The sequence below is a fragment of the Pelophylax lessonae genome (assembly GCF_965119305.1).
Source record: "Pelophylax lessonae genome assembly, chromosome: 12".
In the NCBI taxonomy this organism is placed as follows: domain Eukaryota; kingdom Metazoa; phylum Chordata; class Amphibia; order Anura; family Ranidae; genus Pelophylax; species Pelophylax lessonae.
The window spans coordinates 209,727,230-209,751,355 of record NC_138779.1 but is presented as its reverse complement, the minus strand read 5'-3'; the positions used below and the strand labels follow the sequence as shown (position 1 = coordinate 209,751,355).

The 24,126-nt window shown below is 45.8% G+C and overlaps 1 protein-coding gene across 1 annotated transcript in view; it reads left to right on the top strand.

The window, feature by feature from the left end:
• The window catches only part of LOC309569020 (phospholipase A2 inhibitor gamma subunit B-like), a gene marked incomplete at its 3' end in the record, with an annotated part of 233,400 nt that overhangs the window by 197,159 nt on the left and 12,115 nt on the right, over nt 1-24,126 (top strand). The window contains exon 2 of the mRNA XM_082274781.1: nt 22,407-22,520. Coding sequence (XP_082130907.1) covers nt 22,407-22,520 — 114 coding nt within the window. The remainder of the gene's footprint in view (nt 1-22,406; nt 22,521-24,126) is intronic.

The following is a 24,126-nucleotide window of genomic DNA, read 5'->3' as shown; positions in this document are numbered from 1 at the left end:
ACCCCTTGTCCCGGCCCTGCTTAGTACCTGCTGCTTAACCCCCTCCCTAGAACAAATAATTATCTACAGCCCTGGGTTAATGCTTCTATGAGTTTTTAGTGATTGGGTTTAGGTAAACTTTTATGTCTTTTCTTTTATTCCAGTGCCCACTCCGAAAGAGAATAAGAATGGTAAAACTTGCCCATATTGTAAGATCTCTAATTACCTATCCACAGACTGCATAGCCACTAAGAACGTGACCTGCACAGGGGATGAGAATTATTGTGCGTTATACATCGAAGAAACGTCAGGTAAAAATAAATGTAAATTGTAATTTTTTTTTAGGAAGGTGAATATGAAGTATTGCATATGAATATTTCAAATTTACACTTACAGCCAGCAGAAAGAACTCTAGGTCCATTCTCCATATGTTTGCCTGTCTGGTCTTAGCTGATCTTAGCTTACAGAGCTCAGTAGTTCAATCTAAAATTGACCCAATGTCTAAAGCAGAGATGTATAGTAACTAAGTAGAACTACTTCACTACTGTACTTAAGTACGGAAAGGCGGTATCTGTACTTTCCTAGAGTAGAATTTTTTTCTCCTACTTCCACTTTTACTTCACTACATTTTTTCAATGATTTCAGTACTTCTACTCCGATATTTTTTTTTGTGCTGCATAGTTACTCGTTACTATTATAAAAATTACCACTGCCAGAACAGTAGATGGCAGATTTCATGAAGCTCAAAACATGTGTATTATCAGCGCATACGAAAATAAAAGCTACTGTATGTATAAATAAAAGATGCATTTGAAATAATAAAAAACAATATGATGTTCAAACTTTTGACTTCTTTCTTTAACCACTTAAGCCCCGGAGGATTTGGCTGCTAAACGACCAGGGGTTATTTTGCGATTCGGCACTGCGTGACTTTAACGGACAATTGCGCGGTCGTGCGACGCTGTACCTAAACGAATTTGGCGTCCTTTTTTTCCCACAAACAGAGCTTTCTTTTGGTGGTATTTGATCACCTGTGCGATTTTTTGATCACGCGCTATAAACAAAAAAAGAGCGTCAATTTTGCAAAAATAGCAATATTTTTCCCTTTTTTTTATATGAAATTCCCCCCCAAAAAAATGTAAAAATCAAAATTTTTTAACATTTTCGGCCAATTTGTTTTATGCTACCTATGTTTGGTAAAAAAAAAATCGCAAAAAGCGTATTTTGATTGGTTTGCGCAAAAGTTATTGCGTTTACTAACTAAGGGAAAGATTTTTGTCATTTTTGTTGTTTTTTTTTTTAACGCGTAATGGCGGCGATCTGCGATTTTTTTTGCGGTACTGCGACATTGCGGCGGACAGATCGGACCCTTGACTGACATTTTTGACACTTTTGGGGTTACCAGTGACATTTCTACAGTAATCAGTGCTATATATATGCACTGTTACTGTAAAAATACACTGGTAGTGAAGGGGTTAACTTTATTTGAGAGGGAGGGGCTGTGTGTGTCCCTAGGGGCGTGATTCTAACTGTGATTGGCTGTGGCTTCAGCTGTATGCAGAGTGATCAACGGATCTACATAGTAGATCCATATGATCAGCTCTCATACAGAGGGGAGAATGACAGGCAGCTTGTTTACACAAGCTGCCTGACTTTCTCCCTCTCCCCCGCCGATCGCAGAGTGGCCGGCGGACATCGGGTCCGTGACCACGCGGGAGTGGGAGCGCGCCTCCGGGGGCGCGCGCTCGCTCCCTAGACCCTCACAAGCTAGTGACGTAGCCCTACGTCACTTTGCCTGTGAGGGGCTGACCGCCGACGTAGATCGGCGTGCGGCGGTCGGCAAGTGGTTAATAACTACATAACACAGTACTTGTACTTTTACTTTCAATACTTGAGTAGCAACATTTTTTTAAAAAACTACTTGCAATACTTAAGTACAAAAAATGTTGAATACTTTAGTACTTCTACTCAAGTCACTTTTTGATCGAGCACTTCCACTTCTACCCAAGTCACTTTTTGATCGAGCACTTGTATTGTACTCAAGTATGGGTTTCGAGTACTTTATACAACTCTGGTCTAAAGGGAGAGAACCTGTCTTATCTTGAAGTTTTTGTATCCTTTCCAGATGTGAGTTCCAGTGGTGTATTTTGGTTTTGTGCTGCCCTAGGCAAGACTTAATTTGGGTGCCCCCCTATGTAAATTTGCCCCACTCCTTTTTTAACAGATGCGACTCCCTCCAAAATTGAAGGACTACAAGTCCCAGCATGATCCCCTGTGATCTCACGAGAGGGGGTGGGAGAGGGGGTGGGAGAGAGAGAGAGGGGGTGGGTGAGGGAGAGAGAGAGAGAGGTGGTGAGGGAGGAAGGGAGAGAGAGAGGGGGGATGAAAGAGAGAGGGGGTGAGAGAGAGAGAGGGGGGATGAGAGAGAGAGAGAGAGAGAGAGAGAGAGAGGGATGAGAGAGGGGGGGATGAAAGAGAGGGGGTGAGAGAGAGAGAGAGAGAGAGAGAGAGAGGGGTGAGAAAGAGGGGGGGGGAGAGGGGGGATGAGAGAGAGAGAGAGAGAGAGAGAGAGAGGGAGGATGAGAGAGGGGGATGAGAGAGAGAGGGGGGGTGAGAGAGGGGGATGAGAGAGAAAGAGAGAGAGAGAGAGAGAGAGGGGATGAGAAAGGGGTATGAGAGAGAGAGAGGGGGATAAGAGAGGGGGATGAGAGGTGGGTGAGAGAGGGAGATGAGAGAGAGGGGGGTGAGAGAAAGAGAGAGAGGGATGAAAGAGAGGGATGAGAGGGGGATGAGAGAGAGAGAGGGGGGATAAGAGAGGGGAATGAGAGGTGGGTTAGAGAGGGGGATGAGAAAGAGAGGGTTGAGAGAGAGGGAGATAAGAGAGGAAGAGAGAGGTGAGAGAGAGGGAGAGAGAGAGGAGGGGTGAGAGAGAGACAGGGAGGGGGTGAGAGAAAGGGGTGGGTGAGAGGGGGTAAGTGAGAGAGAAAGAGAGGGGGGGGGTGAGAGAGGCGGCTCTAGCAACCAGTGGCCAATAGAGTCTCAGGTGGAGGGGGGGGGGCGGCTTTTTTGCTGCCCCCTGCAAAGTGCCGCCCTAGGCCTGGGCCTTGTTGGCCTAGGCCAAAATACAGCACTGGTGAGTTCAGGTTGTAATTTCTCTCAGTCGTTCTCTTTCCTCTATCATTTGATCCTTTTCTCTCATGCATTCCCCTATCTCCCTTCTTTTTTTTTTGGGCCCTTTTCTGTTCCACCTTCCCTTTTTTTCTCCTCTTGTCTTTACACCTCTCCCCCTTTATCCTTCTCCCTATGCCAGTGATTCTCAAACTGTGTGCCACGGCACACTAGTGTGCTGCGAGAGTGTTGCAGGTGTGCCATTGGAGTTTTGAAAAATATTTAACAACTAGACTCACTGCCCCCCGCAGATTTACTGCGGCAGGGCGGCCGTCCTGCGAAAACCGACGTAGCTCTACATCGGTCGCGTGCCTGCAGTTCTCGCCCCCGCTCGTCAGTGGGGAAGCCAATGTGTGTGTCAGGCGGCTCCGATTGCCGCCTGACACTCTTGATCGCTCCCCGCTGAGAGAGAAGGATGATCGGCTGTTGTAAACACAGCCGACCGTTCTTCTCCCTGAAATGATCATAGAGCTCATGTGACCCTTCTATATAGGATCACATGTCTCTATGGTCATTTCAGAAGCCACGCCCTCCCATACAGTTATAATCACTCCCCTAGGCTCACATTTAACCCCTTGATCACCCATAGTGTTAACCCCTTCCCTGCCAATGTCATCATTACAGTAACAGTGCATATTTTTAGCACTGATTACTGTAGTAATGTCACTGGTCCCCCCCAAAAGTGTCAAAAATGTCAGTTAGATGTCCAATCTGTCCGCCGCAATGTCGCAGTCCCGCTAAAAATCGCAGATCACCGCCATTACTAGTAAAAAAAAAAAAAAAAAACAATAAAAATGACATAAATCTTTCCCATAGTTAGTAGACACAATAACTTTTGCGCTAACCAACCAAAATACACTTATTGCAATTTTTTTTTTACCCAGGATATGTAGCAGAAAACAAATTGGCCTAAAATGTTAAAAGTTTTTATTTTTATTTATTTTTTTCTTTTTTGAGAATGTCATATAGCAGAATGTGAAAAATATGTTTTTTTTTTTTCAAAATTGTCGCTCTTTGTTTGTTTATAGCGCAAAAAATAAAAATCGCAGAGGTGATCAAATACCACCAAAAGAAAGCTCTATCTGTGGGGAAAAAAGGACGTCAATTTTATTTGGGTACAGTGTCGCACGAGCGCGCAATTGTCCGTTAAATGAACGCAGTGCCGAATCGCAGAATAGGGCCTGGTCATTAAGGGGGAAAATCTTCAGACTTTGGAGCCTCTCTTCAGTCTGATTTGCGTTTGAAAACAGGCACATCCTTCACATTAATATATGTAAAAATCAATAAGTTCTTCACCACAAAAATTGTTAAATCTTTTCAGGTGTGACGTAAATTGTTTTTTTTTTCGTGTGCTGGAAGCCATCTCTGTCTCTTCTTCTCTACCCCTTCCCTCTCTTTCTCCATGTCCCTCTGTTTGCCTCCTCTTCTTTTAATTACCCCCCCCCCCAGTGGCGGCTGGTGCATTGGGGGCGCCCCCCTATCCATGCGTCCGGCCCCCTAATCTACATGCGGGGCGCCAGACACATGGAGTTCAATTTGGCTTTTTTTTTTTTTTTAAACCATGTGACTAGAGCCAGAGGCTCTCATAGGCTAAAAAAAAGGGTGGGCTCGGGGCGCAGTGCCCACCCAGTTGTGTGACAGTGGCGAATGAAAATTCTCTATTGTCACACGGATCCTCCTCCTGGCCAATCGGTAAGCGGGTCTTGAGACCCGTTTCCCGATTGGCCAAAAAAGAGGAGCCCATGCCATTGGGCATGGAGGAGGAGGGAGGAGACGCAGAAGAGGGGGGAAGAAGGCGAAGCCACCACCGCCTGCTGCTGCAGATATCCAGGCAGGGTGAGTGAGCGGGGGTCCTGTCTCGCTGTGGTCCGGGGGGGGGTTGGTATGGTGTGCAGCCTCGTGGGGTCAGGGTGGGGGGGGGTATGGTGCAGTCCGTCTGCCGCCCTTCCCATGGAGCGCCCATGGAGCACCAGCTGCCACTGCCCCCCTCCATTTCTCTTGCTGAGGATTCTTTCTTGTTAAGCAGAGATTCCCTATGTATCTGATTTTTCCTGCTTTAGATCAATGTTTATTCTTTCATATTTCAGGTGGATCAAGTGGAAAATCATTTACACGTTCTTGTGCAACAAAAGATTTCTGTGACCAGGGATCTTGGAAGATGGAATCCTATGATTATCAGGAAAAATTTTCTGTTGAATGTGGTGCAAGCACAGCATTATATTCTACCTTATTGTTGCTGATATTAGCCACCGCCTCACTGATGTCAAATGTCTTTTAGGTTCTTCCATTTTTTTGATGTCAGATAAACGCTTGATCAAATATATGATTTAAAGGGGGGAGCCCCAAAAATTCAGCATTAAATGAGAAAAATGGAACAATGTTCATGTGTGTGTGTTTTTTTTTTGATGCATTGTTTGGGAATTTAATTAATAATGATTAATACTGTCATGAAGGGGACTGTCACCTATAGTTTAGGATTGTGGACCTTCTATGCAGCCTGCATGCTGGATGGTGGAGTGCTCAGACACATGTGGGCTACAGCTGACCTGTTACAGGGAAACACAGAGATGAAGATCTTGGAAAACAAGGAATACAGGACTCACAGGAATGGCAGGAGTAATATGCAGCACTGGGGTGCTGATCTCACAGGTAGGCAGGCTACAGAATACTAGTAAGAGACACTTACAGCACTGGGTGCACAGGTCACAGGGAGATAAGAAATCAGGAGTAACCTGCAGGGATCCTCAAACTGCGGCCATCCAGCTGTTGCGGAACTACACATCCCATGAGGCATTGTAAATCTCTGACATTCACAGACAAGATTAGGCATGCTGGGAATTGTAGTTCCTGAACAACTGGAGGCCATAGTTTGAAGACCCCTGCATGGAATGCTAAGCTTAGAGGGAAACAGGGATAACTGTATGTATGAGGAACACGGAGGTGCACATGGGTCCCAGGGAATGCAGGTGCACACAGGGCCATCTTACCGAGTTGCCCGGGGGCCCCACCTGCCCAGTGACCCAGCCCCTGCCAAGCATTAGTCCCAATTCCCGTGTGCGTCCCGCTGCCGAACTTAGCAGGTGTCAAGCGCCTGTCGGCCCTGCGCTGCTGTCAGGGCACTTGGGCCGTGGAGGGGGATCCCACAACTGCAGGAATGCCTGTCCGTCTCCATGGGAACAGGCACACACAGGACAGTGGAGTCGGACTCCTGTCCGTGTGTGTATTCACCGGACCCAGCTACCGAACTTGGAAGCTGTCATTAGCCTGGCACTGCTGTACCAATAAATATCGCCTTATCGATCATTTTCATTTTTTTTCTCATGGGTGATTGTGTAGGCGGGGGGCCCCAGTGCGACCGACATAGACCTACGTCGGTTTGCGCAAGAGAGCCACTCTGCCACAGTAAATAGGCGGCTGGTGGTCGGGAAGTGGTTAAAGTATAGAATGAAGATGGAAAGAATGGAACTGGATTAGAACACCTATTAGGGAGATTTACCCTCTCTATTTGTCCTGTTTGCCATTATTATTGAAGGTGAAAGTTAAAAAAAAATCCCAAATTTTGGGTTGTCGCCAGAAAAGTAATGGGGGAAGTCTGGAACATTAGTTCTGGGGGTCCACAAGGAATTCGTTTAACCTCTTCACGACCGTGCTATAGCCAAATGATGGCTAAATCAGGATCGTACATTTCCGGGAGGGTGTCTATTGACGTCCTCCTCTTATCACGCTTCCTGTGCGCCCCATGCGGCGCGCTTCGGCAGTGATCTATGTTCGCTGTATCCTTCAGACACAGCTGATCACAGGTCGGGGTAAAAAAACATCAAAATATATGTGCGTGTCAGTGCGATTATAAAACTGGGATCCAAACTCAATATGTAAATGATCAAATCAATTGATTGGTCGCACTCACAGCTGCTATATCCAGGGCTGGGACAAGGTCATTTGGTGCCCAGGGCGAAGATGGCAAACTGCGCCCCCCCCCCCCCCCGCCTCGTCCCCAATCCTGTCCCTGTCGTGGGTGTAATATAAGAATCAATGTAGTTTCAAAACAAGAAAATACTTAAAGAGGTTGTAAACCCACTGTAAAGTATTTTACCTATAGGTGCTATAAATATCTCCCAAACTTGCACCGTTTAGGAGATATTTAGAGTGCATACTGCCGATGACGTCATCGGCGCAGGCGCTCTGAAGGAACAGCCACCCGTGCCGTTCCTTCAGAGCTCAGTGCCGTGAACGGCGGCTCCCGCGCGCATGCGCGGGAGTGATATAATCGCGCCTCCAGCCAATCAGATGGCAGGAGGACGCGAACCCGGAAGCAGGACGGCCGGACATGAGGTGGCGGCACAGCGGGGGCTTCGTTTTAAGGTAAGTACTACATAATGAGCTAGTATGCGATGCATACTAGCTCATTATGCCTTTCTCTTTACAGGGCTTTTTTTTTCTCGATTTTTTTGGGGGACTTTACTTCCTCTTTAAAACAATACAAATTAAATACAATTGGTTAACCTCCTCCTCTCAGCTAGACCCCCCCCCCCCCAATCTAAATAATAGTTGACCTGCTCTCAGACCGACAGAGCCCCCCCCTTCCCACCCTAATCTAAATAGCTGACCTCATCTCAGACAGAATAAAAACCCAAAAAAATCCGCGCTTAGGATAAAACTAAGAGACAGACTTGGCTGCAGCCCACTTCAAAAAATACAGCCCTAAAAAAGGATGTATCAGATATATTTGTAAAAAAGGGGAAGTGATTGGCGCTGCCAGATATAGAAGGTGGAGCAAATAAATAAGATGAGTTATCTAGTGGTGATGAGTCTCTGTTGTAATATGTAAAATCAACCTATATGGAGCAGGTGGTGGTGGTAAATTTCAAGATAAAAGAGATATAAAGATAAAAAGAGTAAATGTAAAATCTTATATGTGGCATATATACTACCAATATACATGTAATGTACCTATGTACATATGCCGCTGTGAAGCAGATGTGACCTAAGTGCAAAAAGTGCTAAGTGCAGCAGGTGTGGTCACCCAAAATAAATCTATAAAGTAAAAAATGTATATATGTGTCCGTAGTTGTATATAAATTTAGTGCCAGCCTCAAAAATAGTCTAAAATTATAAAATACATATATTAATGTAATAATTAGTGCCTAGTGCGATATTGTGCAATGTGTAGTAATAAATGGTTTATAAAGTGTACGGATGCACATATGAGTCCAGAATGTCAGTACCACCTATAGAGTGTCAAATTGTGTACGGGGTTATAAAAATATATATGCCCCGCATATAAGTGAGTATAAATAAATATATGCAAATCCAGCAATATAAAATAAATATAACTAAATATATGTAGATCCCACCATAAATATATGCCAATCTAACACATGGTGAAACGTGCAATCATAAATTAGTGCAGAAAGTTTCCAAAAACTCTTAGAGTGGTGCAAAGTCTATAAGGAAATATTAAGGTGCTTTTTTTTTGCAAAAAATATTTTGGGTGATTACACCTGCTGCACTTAGCACTTTTTGCACTTAGGTCACATCTGCTTCACAGCGGCATATGTACATAGGTACATTACATTTATATTGGTAGTATATATGCCACATATAAGATTTTACATTTACTCTTTTTATCTTTATATCTCTTTATCTTGAAATTTACCACCACCACCTGCTCCATATAGGTAGACCCCACACTAATCTCAGCCAGAACCCCCCCCCCCCACTAATCAAAATAGTTGACTTGCTCTCAGCCAGACAGACCCCCCCCTCAGCCAAACACCCCCCCCCCCCCCCACTAATCTAAATTGTTCACCTATTCACCTCCTCCTCTCAGCCAGCCAGACCCCCCCCCCCCCCAGCCAGAACTCCCCCCCTCCCCACTAATCTAAATAGTTCACCTGCTCTCAGCCAGACAGACCCCCCCCCCCCCCTCAGGCAGAACCCCCCCTCCCCCACTAATCTAAAGAGTTTACCTGCTCTGAGCCAGAGACCCCCCCCCCCCCCCAAATCTGCAGAGTTTACCTGCTCTGAGCCAGAGAGACAGCACCCTCCCCCCCCCCCCACTTACTTGCTCTCAGCCAGACAGACACAGACCCCTCTCCCTCCATCTGAATAGTTCACTTCTTCACCAGGGCAGGCAGGCTTCACTCACGCTGCTGCAGACAGGCAGAGACACAGTGCCAGGCTCTGGATGTGCTTTTCTGCTTTCACTTTCACTTTCTCCTCTCTTCCACGGCTCCTCGAGGTAGTGGCTGAAGCAGGAGGAGAGCGCTCTATGCTCAATGACGTCACGGCCGGGACAGACTACAGAGCGCCTGTCAGGGAGGGGGGGTGTTTTCTCCGCTCCTCTGACAGAAGAAGTAGTAGAACAGAAGACTTCAGGCTGTGCTGAGTGCAGGAGGAGCGCACTTGGCACATTGCAGGCAGATAGCTGCTGGCGGCCAGCAGTAATTTACACTCACACAGAGTCAGCAGTGTGTGAAAGAAGTTATCCAGCAGTGGCGCCCCCCCTCTCTCCAATAAATGTTAGCGCCCAGGGCACCCGCCCCTTCTGCCCCGCCCTTGTACCGGCTCTGGCTATATCATCATATGTTCATCACTACACATGTTAACAATCAAATCATACGATACAGCGCTACTGACACCTGATCATAAAAAATGTGCAAATCAAGCAATAATAAAGTGCTTAATTAAATAAAGGTGCTATTCTGGGTTTTCTGATAAAGTGCTTGAATGAATAAAGGTGCTATTCTAGTGCTAATATCACAAATATCGTTGCTATACATAAACCCACAATTAACGTGTGGGTAGTGAATGGTATGTGTACACAACATTCTATACACCATAAAGGTAATTACCATGTGTTTGTGTAAATAAAATCACTAATAAAGTGCAAATATAACAGTGTTAACAATTAACCCCCCTGGCGGTATTCCAGAGTGTGGTTCGGGGTTTACTTTCACTACCAAAAGCGGTAACCCCGAGCCACACTCAGGGATTACCCCAGAATGTTACTCACCTTCCCTGCGATCCCCCGGCATCTTCCCCCGCCACCCTCCCCCGCCGTCCTTCCCCGCCGTCCTCCCCCGCCGCCCTTCCCTGCCGTCCTCCCCCGCTGTCCTCCCCGCTGTCCTCCCCCGCCGTCCTCCCCCACCGTCCTCCCTGCCGTCCTTCCCCGCCGTCCTTCCCCGCTGTCCTCCCCGCCGTCCTCACACTCTCTCCCCACTCTGTGCACAGCCAATTGCCGGCACTTGCCTTCCGGTTCCCTTCCCTGCGAGCGTTGCAATGCAGGGGGGTGGAACCGGCGGCAATTTCAAAAGTGTAAATACACCAAATGAGAGGATAGAAAGCTGTGATCCTAACGGATTACACTGTATCATCCAATTTCACCACAGGACTTCACCTGGTGACTTTTCCAGTGCCCTGCCTGTGCTTTTCCAGTTCTTTGTGCCTGGAAAATAGAGAACGACCATGGCGTCCAAAAAGCCTTCTTTTTGCACAAAAGTGCTTTTAGACGAACTGGAAAACAGTGAAATGGAGTTACTTGAAGAACTGAGCGATAGCGATTGGTGGGAAAATTTGTCATCAGTTACTGAAAGTGACGAAAGCAACGATTCTGATGTCTCTTTCTGGTACATCGCTTGTGGAATTTGGGAAGTTTAATAAATGATTCTTCAGAATTTCCAACGCAGCGATGTGCCAGAAAGAGACATCAGAATCGTCACTGTCCTCACTTTCCGTACCTGATGACCAATTTTCCCACCAATCGCTATCGCTCAGTTCTTCAAGTAACTCCGTTTCGCTGTCGCTGTTTTCCAGTTCGTCTAAAAGCGCTTTTGTGCAAAAAGAACGCTTTTTGGACGCCATGGTCGTTCTCTATTTTCCAGGCACAAAGAACTGGAAAAGCACAGGCAGGGCACTGGAAAAGTCACCAGGAGAAGTCCTGTGGTGAAATGGGATGATACAGTGTAATCCGTTAGGATCACAGCTTTCTATCATCTCATTTGAAGTATTTACATTTTAGAATTTGCCGGCGGTTCCACCCCCCTGCATCGCAACGCTCACAGGGGAGGGAACCGGAAGACAAGTGCCGGCATCGGCTGAGCACACAGCGGGAGGACGGTGGGGAAGGACGGAGGGGGAGGATGGCGGGGAAGGACGGAGGGGGAGGATGGCGGGGGAGGATGGCGGGGGAGGACGGAGGGGGAGGACGGCGGGGAAGGGCGGAGGGGGAGGACGGTGGGGAAGGACGGAGGGGGAGGATGGCGGGAAAGGACGGAGGGGGAGGATGGCGGGGAAGGACAGAGGGGGAGGATGGCGGGGGAGGACGGAGGGGGAGGACGGCGGGGAAGGGCGGAGGACGGTGGGGAAGGACGGAGGGGGAGGATGGCGGGAAAGGACGGAGGGGGAGGATGGCGGGGGAGGATGGCGGGGGAGGACGGAGGGGGAGGACGGCGGGGAAGGGCGGAGGGGGAGGACGGTGGGGAAGGACAGAGGGGAAGGACGGTGGGGAAGGACAGAGGGGGAGGACGGTGGGGAAGGACAGAGGGGGAGGACGGCGGGAAAGGGCGGAGGGGGAGGACGGTGGGGAAGGACAGAGGGGGAGGACGGTGGGGAAGGACAGAGGGGGAGGACGGCAGGGAAGGACGGAGGGGGAGGACGGCGGGGAAGAACGGAGGGGGAGGATGGCGGGGGAGGATGGCGAGGGAGGACAGCGGGGGATCACAGGGGAAGGTGAGTTTTAAAATATAAAACAACAGTAAAACAATGTACCGCTTTTAGCACAGAAATCCTGACATAATCAGACCGCCAGGGAGGTAAAAAATTACACATCATTTGTTAAATATAAGCATATAATAGCCCATGAAGTGCATCCAACAAAGTAAAAGTCTCTTCAATATCCCAAAGGTGCTCAAGTGATTACTGGATTAATGAATAAAGTGCTTGTGATTCCCCCACCCATAGGCGTGCGCACAGGGTGTGCCAGGTGTGCCCGGGCACACCCTATTCATCCTGTGTGGTGCAAATTTCCACTGTTTAAACCCCTGAGATTTCAGCAAAGCCCTCTAATGAGGCTCTAAAAAATTTGTAAAAGATAATCTAAAAAATAAAATTGTAAAAAATAATAAAAAATAAAATAATAATAAAAAAAACTACTAGCACCATCAACTGCCCTAAGGACATCAATCTCTGCCCTGTTGACACTGTCCACTGCTCTACTGACACCATCAGTAAATTGTATATACACATGCATGTGTTTGAGCTTTGAGGTGCACACCCTAATGCTATAGGCTATGCAAACCTATGCCTCCACCATATACGGATTGGCCTCTCACCTGACCTGTATTTTACCACCAGGCCAAAAAGCGACTGTTTCCCCTATGGGGATGTACAGGGTCACCCCATCGTATCCTGGAGTTTCCTTGAGACACTGTGGGGATTGTGAATCAGCTTGCATCCTACTTCACATGCTCGATACACATAATATGGAAAGAAGGAAAAAGAGTGCCTTCAGGGTGTGGTGAGACACGTTGATTTTATTGTGAAATGCCTGTATTGGACTCATAGAATGTGAGCATTATTTCAATACTTGGTATAAATAAAAGTTACCTTTTAAGTGATACTGTGCCATTGGACCCTATCTTCTTTGTTTCCGCTCTCATATATATATATGTCGGAATGCTGCTGGATCTGTTTGACATGAAATCGCAATTGAGATCTGTAGCTTAAATAGCGGGAAGATGGTGAGGACACTAAGTCCTGTGGAAATCTTTTACATCTGAAAGCTCATTTTGCCAACCATGAGAATGGAAGGCAACATAATCTGGTGAGTGCATCAACCAATGGGAGTGGGTTCAGTACATTCACAGCACAAGGTTACATAGTTACATAGTAGCTGAGGTTGAATAAAGACAATAGTCCATCCAGTCATCCTGTGTAGGTGTGTGTGGCCGTAATCATCTCTCATACCCCTGAATGTTATGATCCTTGAGATTTAAGTCCAAGAGTATTTTAAAAGTAGCCATACTCCCCGCAGTTACTACCACTTGTGGTAGAGAATTCCACAATCTTGTAGCCCTTACAGTAAAAAAAACCTCTTCTCCTCTAATCACATTATATGGCCACGTGTCCTCATGCATTCGTTGCGTCTGAACAGTTTTTTTTTCTATGCTGAGTTCACCGTTGAGGTATTTGTATATCTTTATCATGTCCCCTCTCAGGCATCTCCTCTCCAGGGAGAATAAATCAAGCGCTTGTAAGCGCTCATCATAATTAAGATCCTCCAATCCCCTAATACTCTCTCCAGCTCCAACCCATCCCTTCTGAGGACTGGCGACCAGAACTGGACAGAATACTCCAGATGTGGTCAGACCAGAGTTTTGGAAGTGGAAGGATTATAGTCTTATCTCTGGAATACACCCCTTTCTTTATGCATGCTAATATTCTGCCGGCTTTGGCAGCTGCCGCTTGACATTGCATGCTACTGCCAAGTCTATCTTCCACTAAGACTCCCAGATCTTTCTCCATTTTTCATTCCCCCAGGGGTTCCCCACCCAAAGCGCATTGTGCTTTTATGTTTTTAGTCCCCAAGTGCAATACCTTACACTTCTCCACATTAAACCTCATTTGCCATGTAGTTGCCCACTCTGGTATTTTGTTTAGGATATACTCTAAGATATCTGCCCCATGCTGTGAAGTTATTGCCCTGCCCAATTTTGTGTCATCTGCAAAAACTGATATAGAACTACTGATCCCGTCCTCAATGCTGTTTATGAATAAATTGAACAAAATTGGTCCCAGGACTGAGCCTTGGGGGACCCCACTTATGTCACTTTTCCACTGCAAGTACCGGCTCGGCTCCACTCGGCACTGCTTGGCCCAGCTCGGCTCAGTTTGCTTTTCCACTGCGTGGTACAAGTCGGCACCTTTCAGCACTGTATAGGCTCTACTCGGCTCGGTTTGCTTTTCCACTGTTGTAGTACTTAGTAGTAAGTGGGTGGGATTACAATGAATCTCTGACCAATCAGTGGCTAGTAGTGACAAACAATCAATCCTGCATGCAAAGGATTGTGGGATATGGTATCGGTACGGCCTGCTTGGAACCCCAACCGAGGTGGTACTGTTTAATCGAGCCGTACCATGTAGTGGAAAAGCGCCGCTGCACCAAACCGTATCAAACCGTTCTAAGCCGTACCATGAGGTACCATGCAGTAGAAAAGCGCCAAACCGAGCCAAACCGATCCGTACCATGCAGTGGAAAAGCGCCTTTACCACCCCAGACCAGTCTGAGTATGCATAATTAATTACGCCCCTTTAACCACTTAAGCCCCGGAAGATTTTACCCCCTTCCTGACCAGGCCCTATTTTGCGATTCGGCACTGCGTTAATTTAACGGACAATTGCACGGTCGTGCGATGCTGTACCTAAACGAAATTGACGTATTTTTTTCCCACAAACAGAGCTTTCTTTTGGTGGTATTTGATCACCTGTGCGATTTTTACTTTTTGCGCTATAAGCAAAAAAAGAGCGTACATTTTGAAAAAATAACAATGTTTTTCATATTTTTTTATATGAAATTCCCCAAAAAAAATGTAAAAATCTAAATTTTTTAACATTTTAGGCCAATTTGTTTTCTGCTACATATGTTTGGTAAAAAAAATCGCAATAAGCGTATTTTGATTGGTTTGTGCAAAAGTTATTGCGTTTACTAACTAAGGGAAAGATTTTTGTCATTTTTGTTGTTTTTTTTTTTAACGAGTAATGGTGGCGATCTGCGATTTTTTTTGCGGGACTGCGACATTGCGGCGGACAGATCGAACCCCTGACTGACATTTTTGACACTTTTTGGGTTACCAGTGACATTACTACAGTAATCAGTGCTATAAATATGCACTGTTACTGTAAAAATGACACTGTCAGGGAAGGGGTTGACTTTATTGGAGAAGGAGGGGTTAAGTGTGTCCCTAGGGGCGTGTTTCTAACTGTAAAGGGGCGTGGCTTTTCGTGTAAGAACAGAGAAATACGATCCTGCATAGCAGAACCGTATGATCTCAGTCATTACCAGTGTTGGGGTAGTTACTCAAAAAATGTAACTAGTTACTTCTGTAAATTGTAACGAGATTACTTTACTAGTTACTGCATTTGAAAAGTAACTTCACTACTTATTACTTTACTTTCCTCTTTCTTAATTGACGGTGTAGAAGAAGATACATGACACTCTTTCTGCATAGAGTTTATTGTATAAACACAGGCTTTGGGAAACATGAGAACAAAACCTGAAAAAACAGAATAAAACATAAAGTGCAACAAAAAGTCATAAACTTCATCCCTCTCTATTCTTCCAAATAACGATTGTATCGCACGGCTTGGGTAACGCAGGAAAGCGCGTTCCTATAGCCTACTATAGCCTAGTAAAGTAGTGTAGTTACCTCCTATAGCCTAGTAAAGTAGTGTAGTTACCTCCTATAGCCTAGTAAAGTAGTGTAGTTACTTCCTATAGTCTAGTAAAGTAGTGTAGTTACTTCCTATAGTCTAGTAAAGTAGTGTAGTTACCTCCTATAGCCTAGTAAAGTAGTGTAGTTACCTCCTATAGCCTAGTAAAGTAGTGTAGTTACTTCCTATAGTCTAGTAAAGTAGTGTAGTTACTTCCTATAGTCTAGTAAAGTAGTGTAGTTACTTCCTATAGTCTAGTAAAGTAGTGTAGTTACCTCCTATAGCCTAGTAAAGTAGTGTAGTTACCTCCTATAGCCTAGTAAAGTAGTGTAGTTACTTCCTATAGTCTAGTAAAGTAGTGTAGTTACCTCCTATAGCCTAGTAAAGTAGTGTAGTTACTTCCTATAGCCTAGTAAAGTAGTGTAGTTACTTCCTATAGTCTAGTAAAGTAGTGTAGTTACCTCCTATAGCCTAGTAAAGTAGTGTAGTTACTTCCTATAGCCTAGTAAAGTAGTGTAGTTACTTCCTATAGCCTAGTAAAGTAGTGTAGTTACTTCCTATAGTCTAGTAAAGTAGTGTAGTTACCTCCTATAGCCTAGTAAAGTAGTGTAGTTACTTCCTATAGCCTAGTAAAGTAGTGTAGTTACTTCCTATAGCCTAGTAAAGTAGTGTAGTTGCCTCCTATAGCCTAGTAAAGTAGTATAGTTACCAATATTAGTATTGTAACTAGTTACGTTACTTCGTTAACAAAAAAAGTAATGTATTTACTGTAATCCGTTACTTTGTAACTCCTTACCCCCAACACTGGTCATTACACAGGGGAGAATGACAGGCGGCTTTGTTTACATCAGCCGCCTGCCTTTCTCCCTCTCCACCCGACGATCGCGAGTGACCGGCAGACATCGGGTCCGCCGGTCACACGTGCGGAGATGTTAGGGAGCGAGCGGGGTCGGGAGCGCGCCTCCGCCGGCGCGCGGTCGCCCCCTAGAGCCTCACAGGCGAGCGACGTAGATCTACGTCTCTTTGCCTGTGAGGGGCTGACTGCCGACGTAGATAGTCGTGTGGCGGTCGGCAAGTGGTTAACCAGTTCCGTATCCAAGAGCAAACCTTGCGGTCGATGCCTGCAGACTTTATTTTATAGATTAAGCGTTTGTAGGGAACTGTATCAAACGCCTTAGCAAAACCCAGGTACACCACATCCACTGGTCTGCCCCTATCTAGCTCACAGCTCACCTCCTCGTAGAATGGTAACAGATTGATTTGACAAGAATGTCCTTTAGTAAACCCGTGCTGATTACTGCTGATGATGTTGTTCTCTTTAGCGAACTCTTGGATATAGTCCCTTATCATCCCTTCCAGAAGTTTACATACTATTGACGTTGAGGTGTTTTTTTGGAGTTTATTATCTGGATGAACATTACTCTTGGATATGTGGGACGTTTTTTTAATGCAAATTTTTAATGATTTATAGCACTCATTTCTCACTGGGGTGTAATTTTATTTGATTATATTTCTTTTTTATTTGTTTGATGTCATTTTATCACAGCGCTGTTTTGAGAAAGGATACACTGGAACTCTTTCATTTGGAAGCTTATTTCATTCACACTCCTAAACCTCAATTGCTCTTATCTTTCTCTGTAAGTTAATCATTTATTAACTTGGTATATATGAGCTTGTATCTTTTCTGGTTGACTGTTGACTAATACCTTCCGCCATGAATTCGTTCCTTGAAGTCTTGTTCCTCATATCGGGTCTTGTGATACCAAGTGAGTCTGTTTTCAATTTAATCTCAATTATACATTCATCGGTTTGTTTTATAGATAATTGTAGACATATACACACATATGTAATGTAGCACAGTCCCCGTTGCGCTTGCTGTGTGATGACTTAAGCCTAGTACACACGCAACGAATTTCCGCCGACCGGTCGTCCGTCTTTTGTCCAGAGTGGTGTCTGTTGGTTGGAATGTGCTCTAGACTGCACACAAATTTTCTACTTCAGAAGTGATGTCATGTGTTGGATTGCTTTCTTTATGTTCTTTCTTCTCTGAGCATGCCCAGTCTTGCTCATAAGATTTTTCCCCATCGAAATCTGTACTAATGAGACGAAAATCGGACGTGTTTTGACGGTCGACAAAAATTATATAGCCTGCACACCAGGATTTTTTCGGCCGAAAAGTCGGAGTCGGTTGTCGGAAGCACCATACTAACAAAGCCGAAAATCGGCAGATCGGTCGTCGGACGAAATTTCCCGTCCGAATTTCTACTCGTGTGTACGGGGCTTAAGGGGGCCTCCTCTGATTACCAGCAGACAGTCACTTTGGGACAGTTCACTCATCCATCCTTACTCTTGATGTTTCGTTACTCAATAAACAGTCCAGGGGTTTTGGTTTTTGTTATTTATTGTGGAACTTGAATGGGAGAAGGGAATAGTGGGATACTCCAACTGGAACTATTCACAGTAGATAAGGACAACTCTCACTTGGCCTCACCAGGTTAAATGTGGAAGCTGTAACACTGCTTGACCATACTACCACATGTATGGGAAGGGTTAAGTCCTCTTGCTCTTTCTCAAGCAACAGACTTGGTGAACTACATTATCTTCAGGACACTCACTGGCATTCCCTTTACTGACACCCGTCCACTGACTCTTCTAGCTGAAGAGATGGCCCCCCTCAGGACAGGCCCCTTGACACAGATCTGTACACAATGTATGCAAAATCAGATCCTTTCCAGTGTCTCCCTTCCAGTCAGCTCTGCAGGACCTCCGGGTTCAGCTCCTCTCTGACTCTCAGGCCCTCAGGTCAGTATTTAAGGCAGGGCAAAAGGGGAAGCTGCCCTGGGCTCCATCATTGTTGTGGGGCCCAAAGCAGCTGCCTCATACTTGCCAACTATCCCTGTTTAAATTCCTTTAGGCTGCATTCACATGTCAGCTTATAATCGCGGGCAGAACCGCCGCGGTTCCGCCAGCGATTCGGAGATTTATTGCAAATCGCGGGACGCCTAGCGTTGCCCGTTGATTTGCAATAGCTCCCCAAACGCCGAGCGATGTTGCCGCGATTTACGCCCGCCGAATCGCGGCAACATCGCGCAAACAAAATCACGGGACGCAATACGCTCCAAAGAAGCTCTTGTACTTTTTTGGAGCGTATTGCGTCCCGCAATTTTGTTTGCGCGATGTTGCCGCGATTCGGCGGGCGTAAATCGCGGCAACATCGCTCGGCGTTTGGGGGGCTATTGCAAATCAACGGGCAACGCTAGGCGTCCCGCGATTTGCAATAAATCTCCGAATCGCGGGCGGAACCGCGGCGGTTCTGCCCGCGATTATAAGCTGACATGTGAATGCAGCCTTAAAGTTTTAGTCCCATAGCTGCCCAGCTCTGCCCTATTGCCATGTACAGATGACTCACCTGCAGACCCTGTGTTATACCTGTAAATAACCTGCAATGATATGTAAATTGCTTGGCATTAATATGTAAATAGCCATGGACCAGCTGAATTGATATGTAAATAGAGGCAGCATTCATATGTATATCATGACACCCTGAGGTCATATCCACCTTCACTTCTGTTGAATGCTGCCCACTGGGGAGGTAAAGGCTTGAAAGTCTTGTCTACAACTGAGGTCATTAAGCCTACCATCAGCCTGTTCTGCAAAGGTAAGCAAATTGGAGGGGGAACCTTTTTTCAAAATACCCTGAATTTTGGTGGATGTGAATACGCACATCTCAGCAGATGCGTGAAGGTGTCATTAACAAATAATGCCACTTCTGTGTACCAGGCAAAGGGTGGCACATTTCTGTGGTGTCAGGAAAGCAATTTTGCATGTTTTCCTGACACAAGAAATGTGAATGCAGGCTAAATGTCTCAGTTACATTGGTCAGTGTAAATCTTCTCATTACATTGGGGCTTGGTGAAAATCCTTCCATTCATACTAGTGGCCAGTGTAAATGTACCCCTCAGCATTACCACTGACTACCCCCCTTCCCCAGCAATGCCACTGATCCCAGGAGTCCTAGTATCCCTAGGAGTTTTCTATCTATTGATGGGTCCCCTCACCTCCCCAGTCCATGGTGTGCAGGCAAGCAACCAATCAGTGGGCAGTAATGATGTGCACTAACCTCTTGCAACCAATTATTGATCGGTAAGGATGTGCAGTAACCTCTAGCAACCAATCAGTGAGCAGTAATAATGTGCAGTAACCAATTTGTGAGTGGTAAGGATGTTCAGTAACCTCTAGAAACCAATCAGTGAGCAGTATTATCGTACAGTAATCTCTAGAAACCAATCAACTAGCAGTAGTCATGTGCTGTAACCTCGAGCAAATAAACAATGAGCCATAGTGTGTGCTGTAACCTCTAGCAGTCAGTCAGTGAGCAGTAATGATACACTGTAACCTCTGGCAACCAATCGCAATTGCTGCCTGATCTGATTAAGTAAACTGATTTTGAGTCTAGCTGCTTGTATGTCTCAGAGAAGGTGGAGAACAAAATTGCATGGGGGGCCCAAGAAAATGTTTGCCCAGGGTCCAATCAATATTAAAGACGGCCCTGCTTCAGGTTGAAGCGCCGCCAAGAGAGGGAGGAATCCAGCGATGTAGGTCTACGTCACTGGACCCAGCCGAGCCGCTCTGTTGCAGTAGCAGCAACGTGAGCTGTCGGCAAGTGGTTAATTAACGTTGTAAAGGTGTCCAAGGGTAATGCACCAGGTGTTTGCGCCTCCTTTTCTCTTTCATGTGCTTATGTTTCCGAGTTCCCTGCCCGAGGAGAGCGGCACGCCTGTCATCCCCAGTGGAGTGAGTGCTTGGGTGATTCAGTTGTTTAAAGTAACGCAGTGGCGAGGTGCAAAAAATGGCCTGTTCATTAACCAGTTCTGGACCGGAAGATTTTCCCCCTTAATGACCAGGCCATATTTTGCGATTCGGCACTGCGTTATTTTACTGGACAATTGAGAGGTCGTGCGACGCTGTACCCAAATAAAATTGATGTCCTTTTTTCACCACAAATAGAGCTTTCTTTTGGTGGTATTTTTTCACCTCTGCGATTTTTATTTTTTTACGCTATGAACAAAAAAAGAGCGACAATTCTGAAAATAAAACAATATTATTCACATTCTCAAAAAAAAATAAACATTTTAGGCCAATTTGTTTTCTGCTACATATTTTTGGTAAAAAAAATCGCAATAAGCGTATTTTGATTGGTTTGCGCAAAAGTTATCGTGTCTACTAACTATGGGAAAGATTTATGTAATCTTTATCGTTTTTTTTAAATTTTTTTTTTTTTACTAGTAATGGCGGTGATCTGCGATTTTTTTGCAGGACTGCGACATTGCGGTGGACAGATCGGACCCCCTGACTGACATTGTTGACGCTTTTGGGGGTACCAGTGACATTACTACAGTAGTCAGTGCTAAAAATATGCACTGTTACTGTAAAAATGACACTGGCAGGGAAGGGGCTAACAGTATAGGTCAGTGATGGCGAACCTTGGCACTCCAGATGTTTTGGAACTACATTTCCATTGATTCTCAAATACACTGCAGACTGCATGAGCATTATGGGAAATGTAGTTTCAAAACATCCGGGGTGCCAAGGTTCGCCATCACTGGTATAGGTGATCAAGGGGTTAAATGTGAGCCTAGGGGAGTGATTCTAACTGTGTGGGGGGTGTGGCTTGTGAAATGATCATGGAGATCGGACCCCTAACTGACACTTTTGACACTTTTGGGGGGACCAGTGACATTACTACAGTAATCAGTGCTAAAAATATGCACTGTTACTGTAATAATGGCACTGGCAGGGAAGGGGTTAACAGGTGATCATTGGGTTAAATGTGAGCCTAGGGGAGTGATTCTAACTGTGGGGGTGTGTGGCTTGTGAAATGATCATGGAGATCGGACCCCTAACTGACACTTTTGACACTTTTGGGGGGACCAGTGACATTACTACAGTAATCAGTGCTAAAAATATGCACTGTTACTGTAATAATGGCACTGGCAGGGAAGGGGTTAACAGTGTGGGTGATCAAGGGGTTACATTTGTACATAGGGGCATGTTTCTAACTGTGGGGGGCGTGGCTTGTGAAATGATCACAGAGACATGTGATCCTATATAGAAGGACCACAGGAGCTCTGTGATCATTCCAGGGAGAAGAACGGTCGGCTGTGTTTAGAACAGCCGACCGTTCTTCTCTCTCAGCGGGGAGCGATCGCGGGTGTTAGGCAGCAATCTGAGCCGCCTGACCCGTGCATCGGCTTCCCCGCTGCCGAGTGGGGGCGGGAGCGCGGCGGCGGTGGCGGGAGCGTGGCGGCGGCGGGAGCGCGGCGGCGGCGGCGCGCGTTCACCCCCTAGCCGCAGGCGCGTGACCGATCCTGCGATTTGCGCAGGAGAGCCACCCTGCCGCATTAAAAAAAGGCGGCGGGTGGTCGGCAACAGGTTACGGGGAGAACATTCTGGTCCACAAGTGGTTAAAGTTCATGTGCGTGTATAGGCAGGCGTCCCGATACTTTTGACATTATAGTGTATATTATGGAGGAGAGGACAGGAGGAGGTCTCTGTAGTCCTATCCAAGGGCGACTACTGTGCTCCTCCATAGATAGGGTAAAGTAAATGATCAGCATTACCATAGGACAGGAAGTGTTACTGGCAGGGTCACCAGGTGAACGAAAAGGAAAAAAAGCCTGAAAAGGGAAAACTACGGGAACATTTAGCTGCAATATACTGTATAACGTTTTGGGTTTGGCTACAACTTAACTGACGCTGTTAAATTTGCTCTGGTCATAAAAGGGTTAATGCTCTGAATGTCAGTAACAATGTATCTTCTCACATTGCAGGTTATGCCCTCCTCTGCACCGAGTGTGTAAGCTCAGATCCCCCATGCACCGGTAACAATGTAACCTGCTCTTCAAACCTTGTTTGCTTATCTTTCTATCAATCTATATATCCAGGTAAGCTCCATCGACAGAGATTGTACGAGAATTTCTTAGTCTCCATTCACACTACCGCGACTTGTCAGGCGACTTGTCAGCCTGACAAGTCGTGGTCCATCGCGGTCCAGGACCCGACACAAGTCGCTCCGACTTAGAAAAAGGGTTCTGTATTACTTTGGGGCGACCTCGGAGCGACTTGCATTGACATCCATTATATGAAGTCGCGGCGAAGTCGCGGTGCACGCCCCCGAAGTCGTGCCGCTTCAGTGTTAATGCGGTCTTATTCTAAAAAAAATAAAAAATAAAGAAATAAAAAAAATAAATTAAATAAAAAGACTTTTAAGCTTAACCACTTCTGGACCGGAAGGATTTGACCCCTTAATGACCAGGCCGTATTTAGCGACTCGGCACTGCGTTATTTTAACGGACAATTGCGCGGCTCGTGCAACGCTGTGCCTAAATACAATCGATGTCCTTTTTTTTTTTTTTTTCCCCCAAACAGAGCTTTCTTTTGGTGGTATTTGATCACCTGTGCGATTTTTATTTTTTTGCGCTATAAACAAAAAAAGAGCGACAATTCTAAAAAAATAAAATAAAAACAATATTTTTCACATTCTGCTATATAACATTCCCCAAATAAAAAAATGTAAAAATCAAAATGGTTTTAACATTTTAGGCCAATTTGTTTTCTGCTACATATTTTTGGTAAAAAAAAAAATCGCCATAAGCGTATTTTGATTGGTTTGCACAAGTTATTGCGTCTACTAACTACGGGAAAGATTTATGTAATTTTTTTTTTTTTTTTTTACTAGTAATGGCGGTGATCTGTGATTTTTTGCAGGACTGCGACATTGCGGCGGAGAGATCGGACCCCTAACTGACATTTTTGACACTTTTGGGGGTACCAGTGACATTACTACAGTAATCAGTGCTAAAAATATGCACTGTTACTGTAATAATGCCATTGGCAGGGAAGGGGTTAACACTGTGGGTGATCAAGGGGTTAAATGTAAGCCTAGGGGAGTGATTCTAACTGTGGAGGGGGGGGCTTGTGAGATGACCATAGAGACATGTGATCCTTTATAGCAGGATCGCATGGTCTCTGTGATCATTTCAGGAAGAAGGACGGTCAGCTGTGTTTACATCAGCCATCCGTCCTTCTCCGTCAGCGAGGGGAGACCGCGGGGAGCCATCTGTCACACGTACTGGCTTTCCCCCTGACGGCGCGCGCTCGCCCCCTAGCTCCTCCTAGGCGAGCGCCGTACATGTACGGAACTTTGCCTGGAAGAGCCGACCTGCCGCCGTACATCTTCATATCAGTATAGATCTTAACACGTTGCCCAGTCCATACCAGTATAGATCCTAACACAATACCCAGTCCATACCAGTATAGATCCTAACACATTACCCAGTCCATACCAGTATAGATCCTAACACATGACCCAGTCCATACCAGTATAGATCCTAACACATTACCCAGTCCATACCAGTATAGATTATACACATTATCTAGTCCATAGCAGTATAGATCCTAACACATTACCCAGTCCATACCAGTATAGATCCTAACACATTACCCAGTCCATACCAGTATAGATCCAAACACATTACCCAGTCCATACCC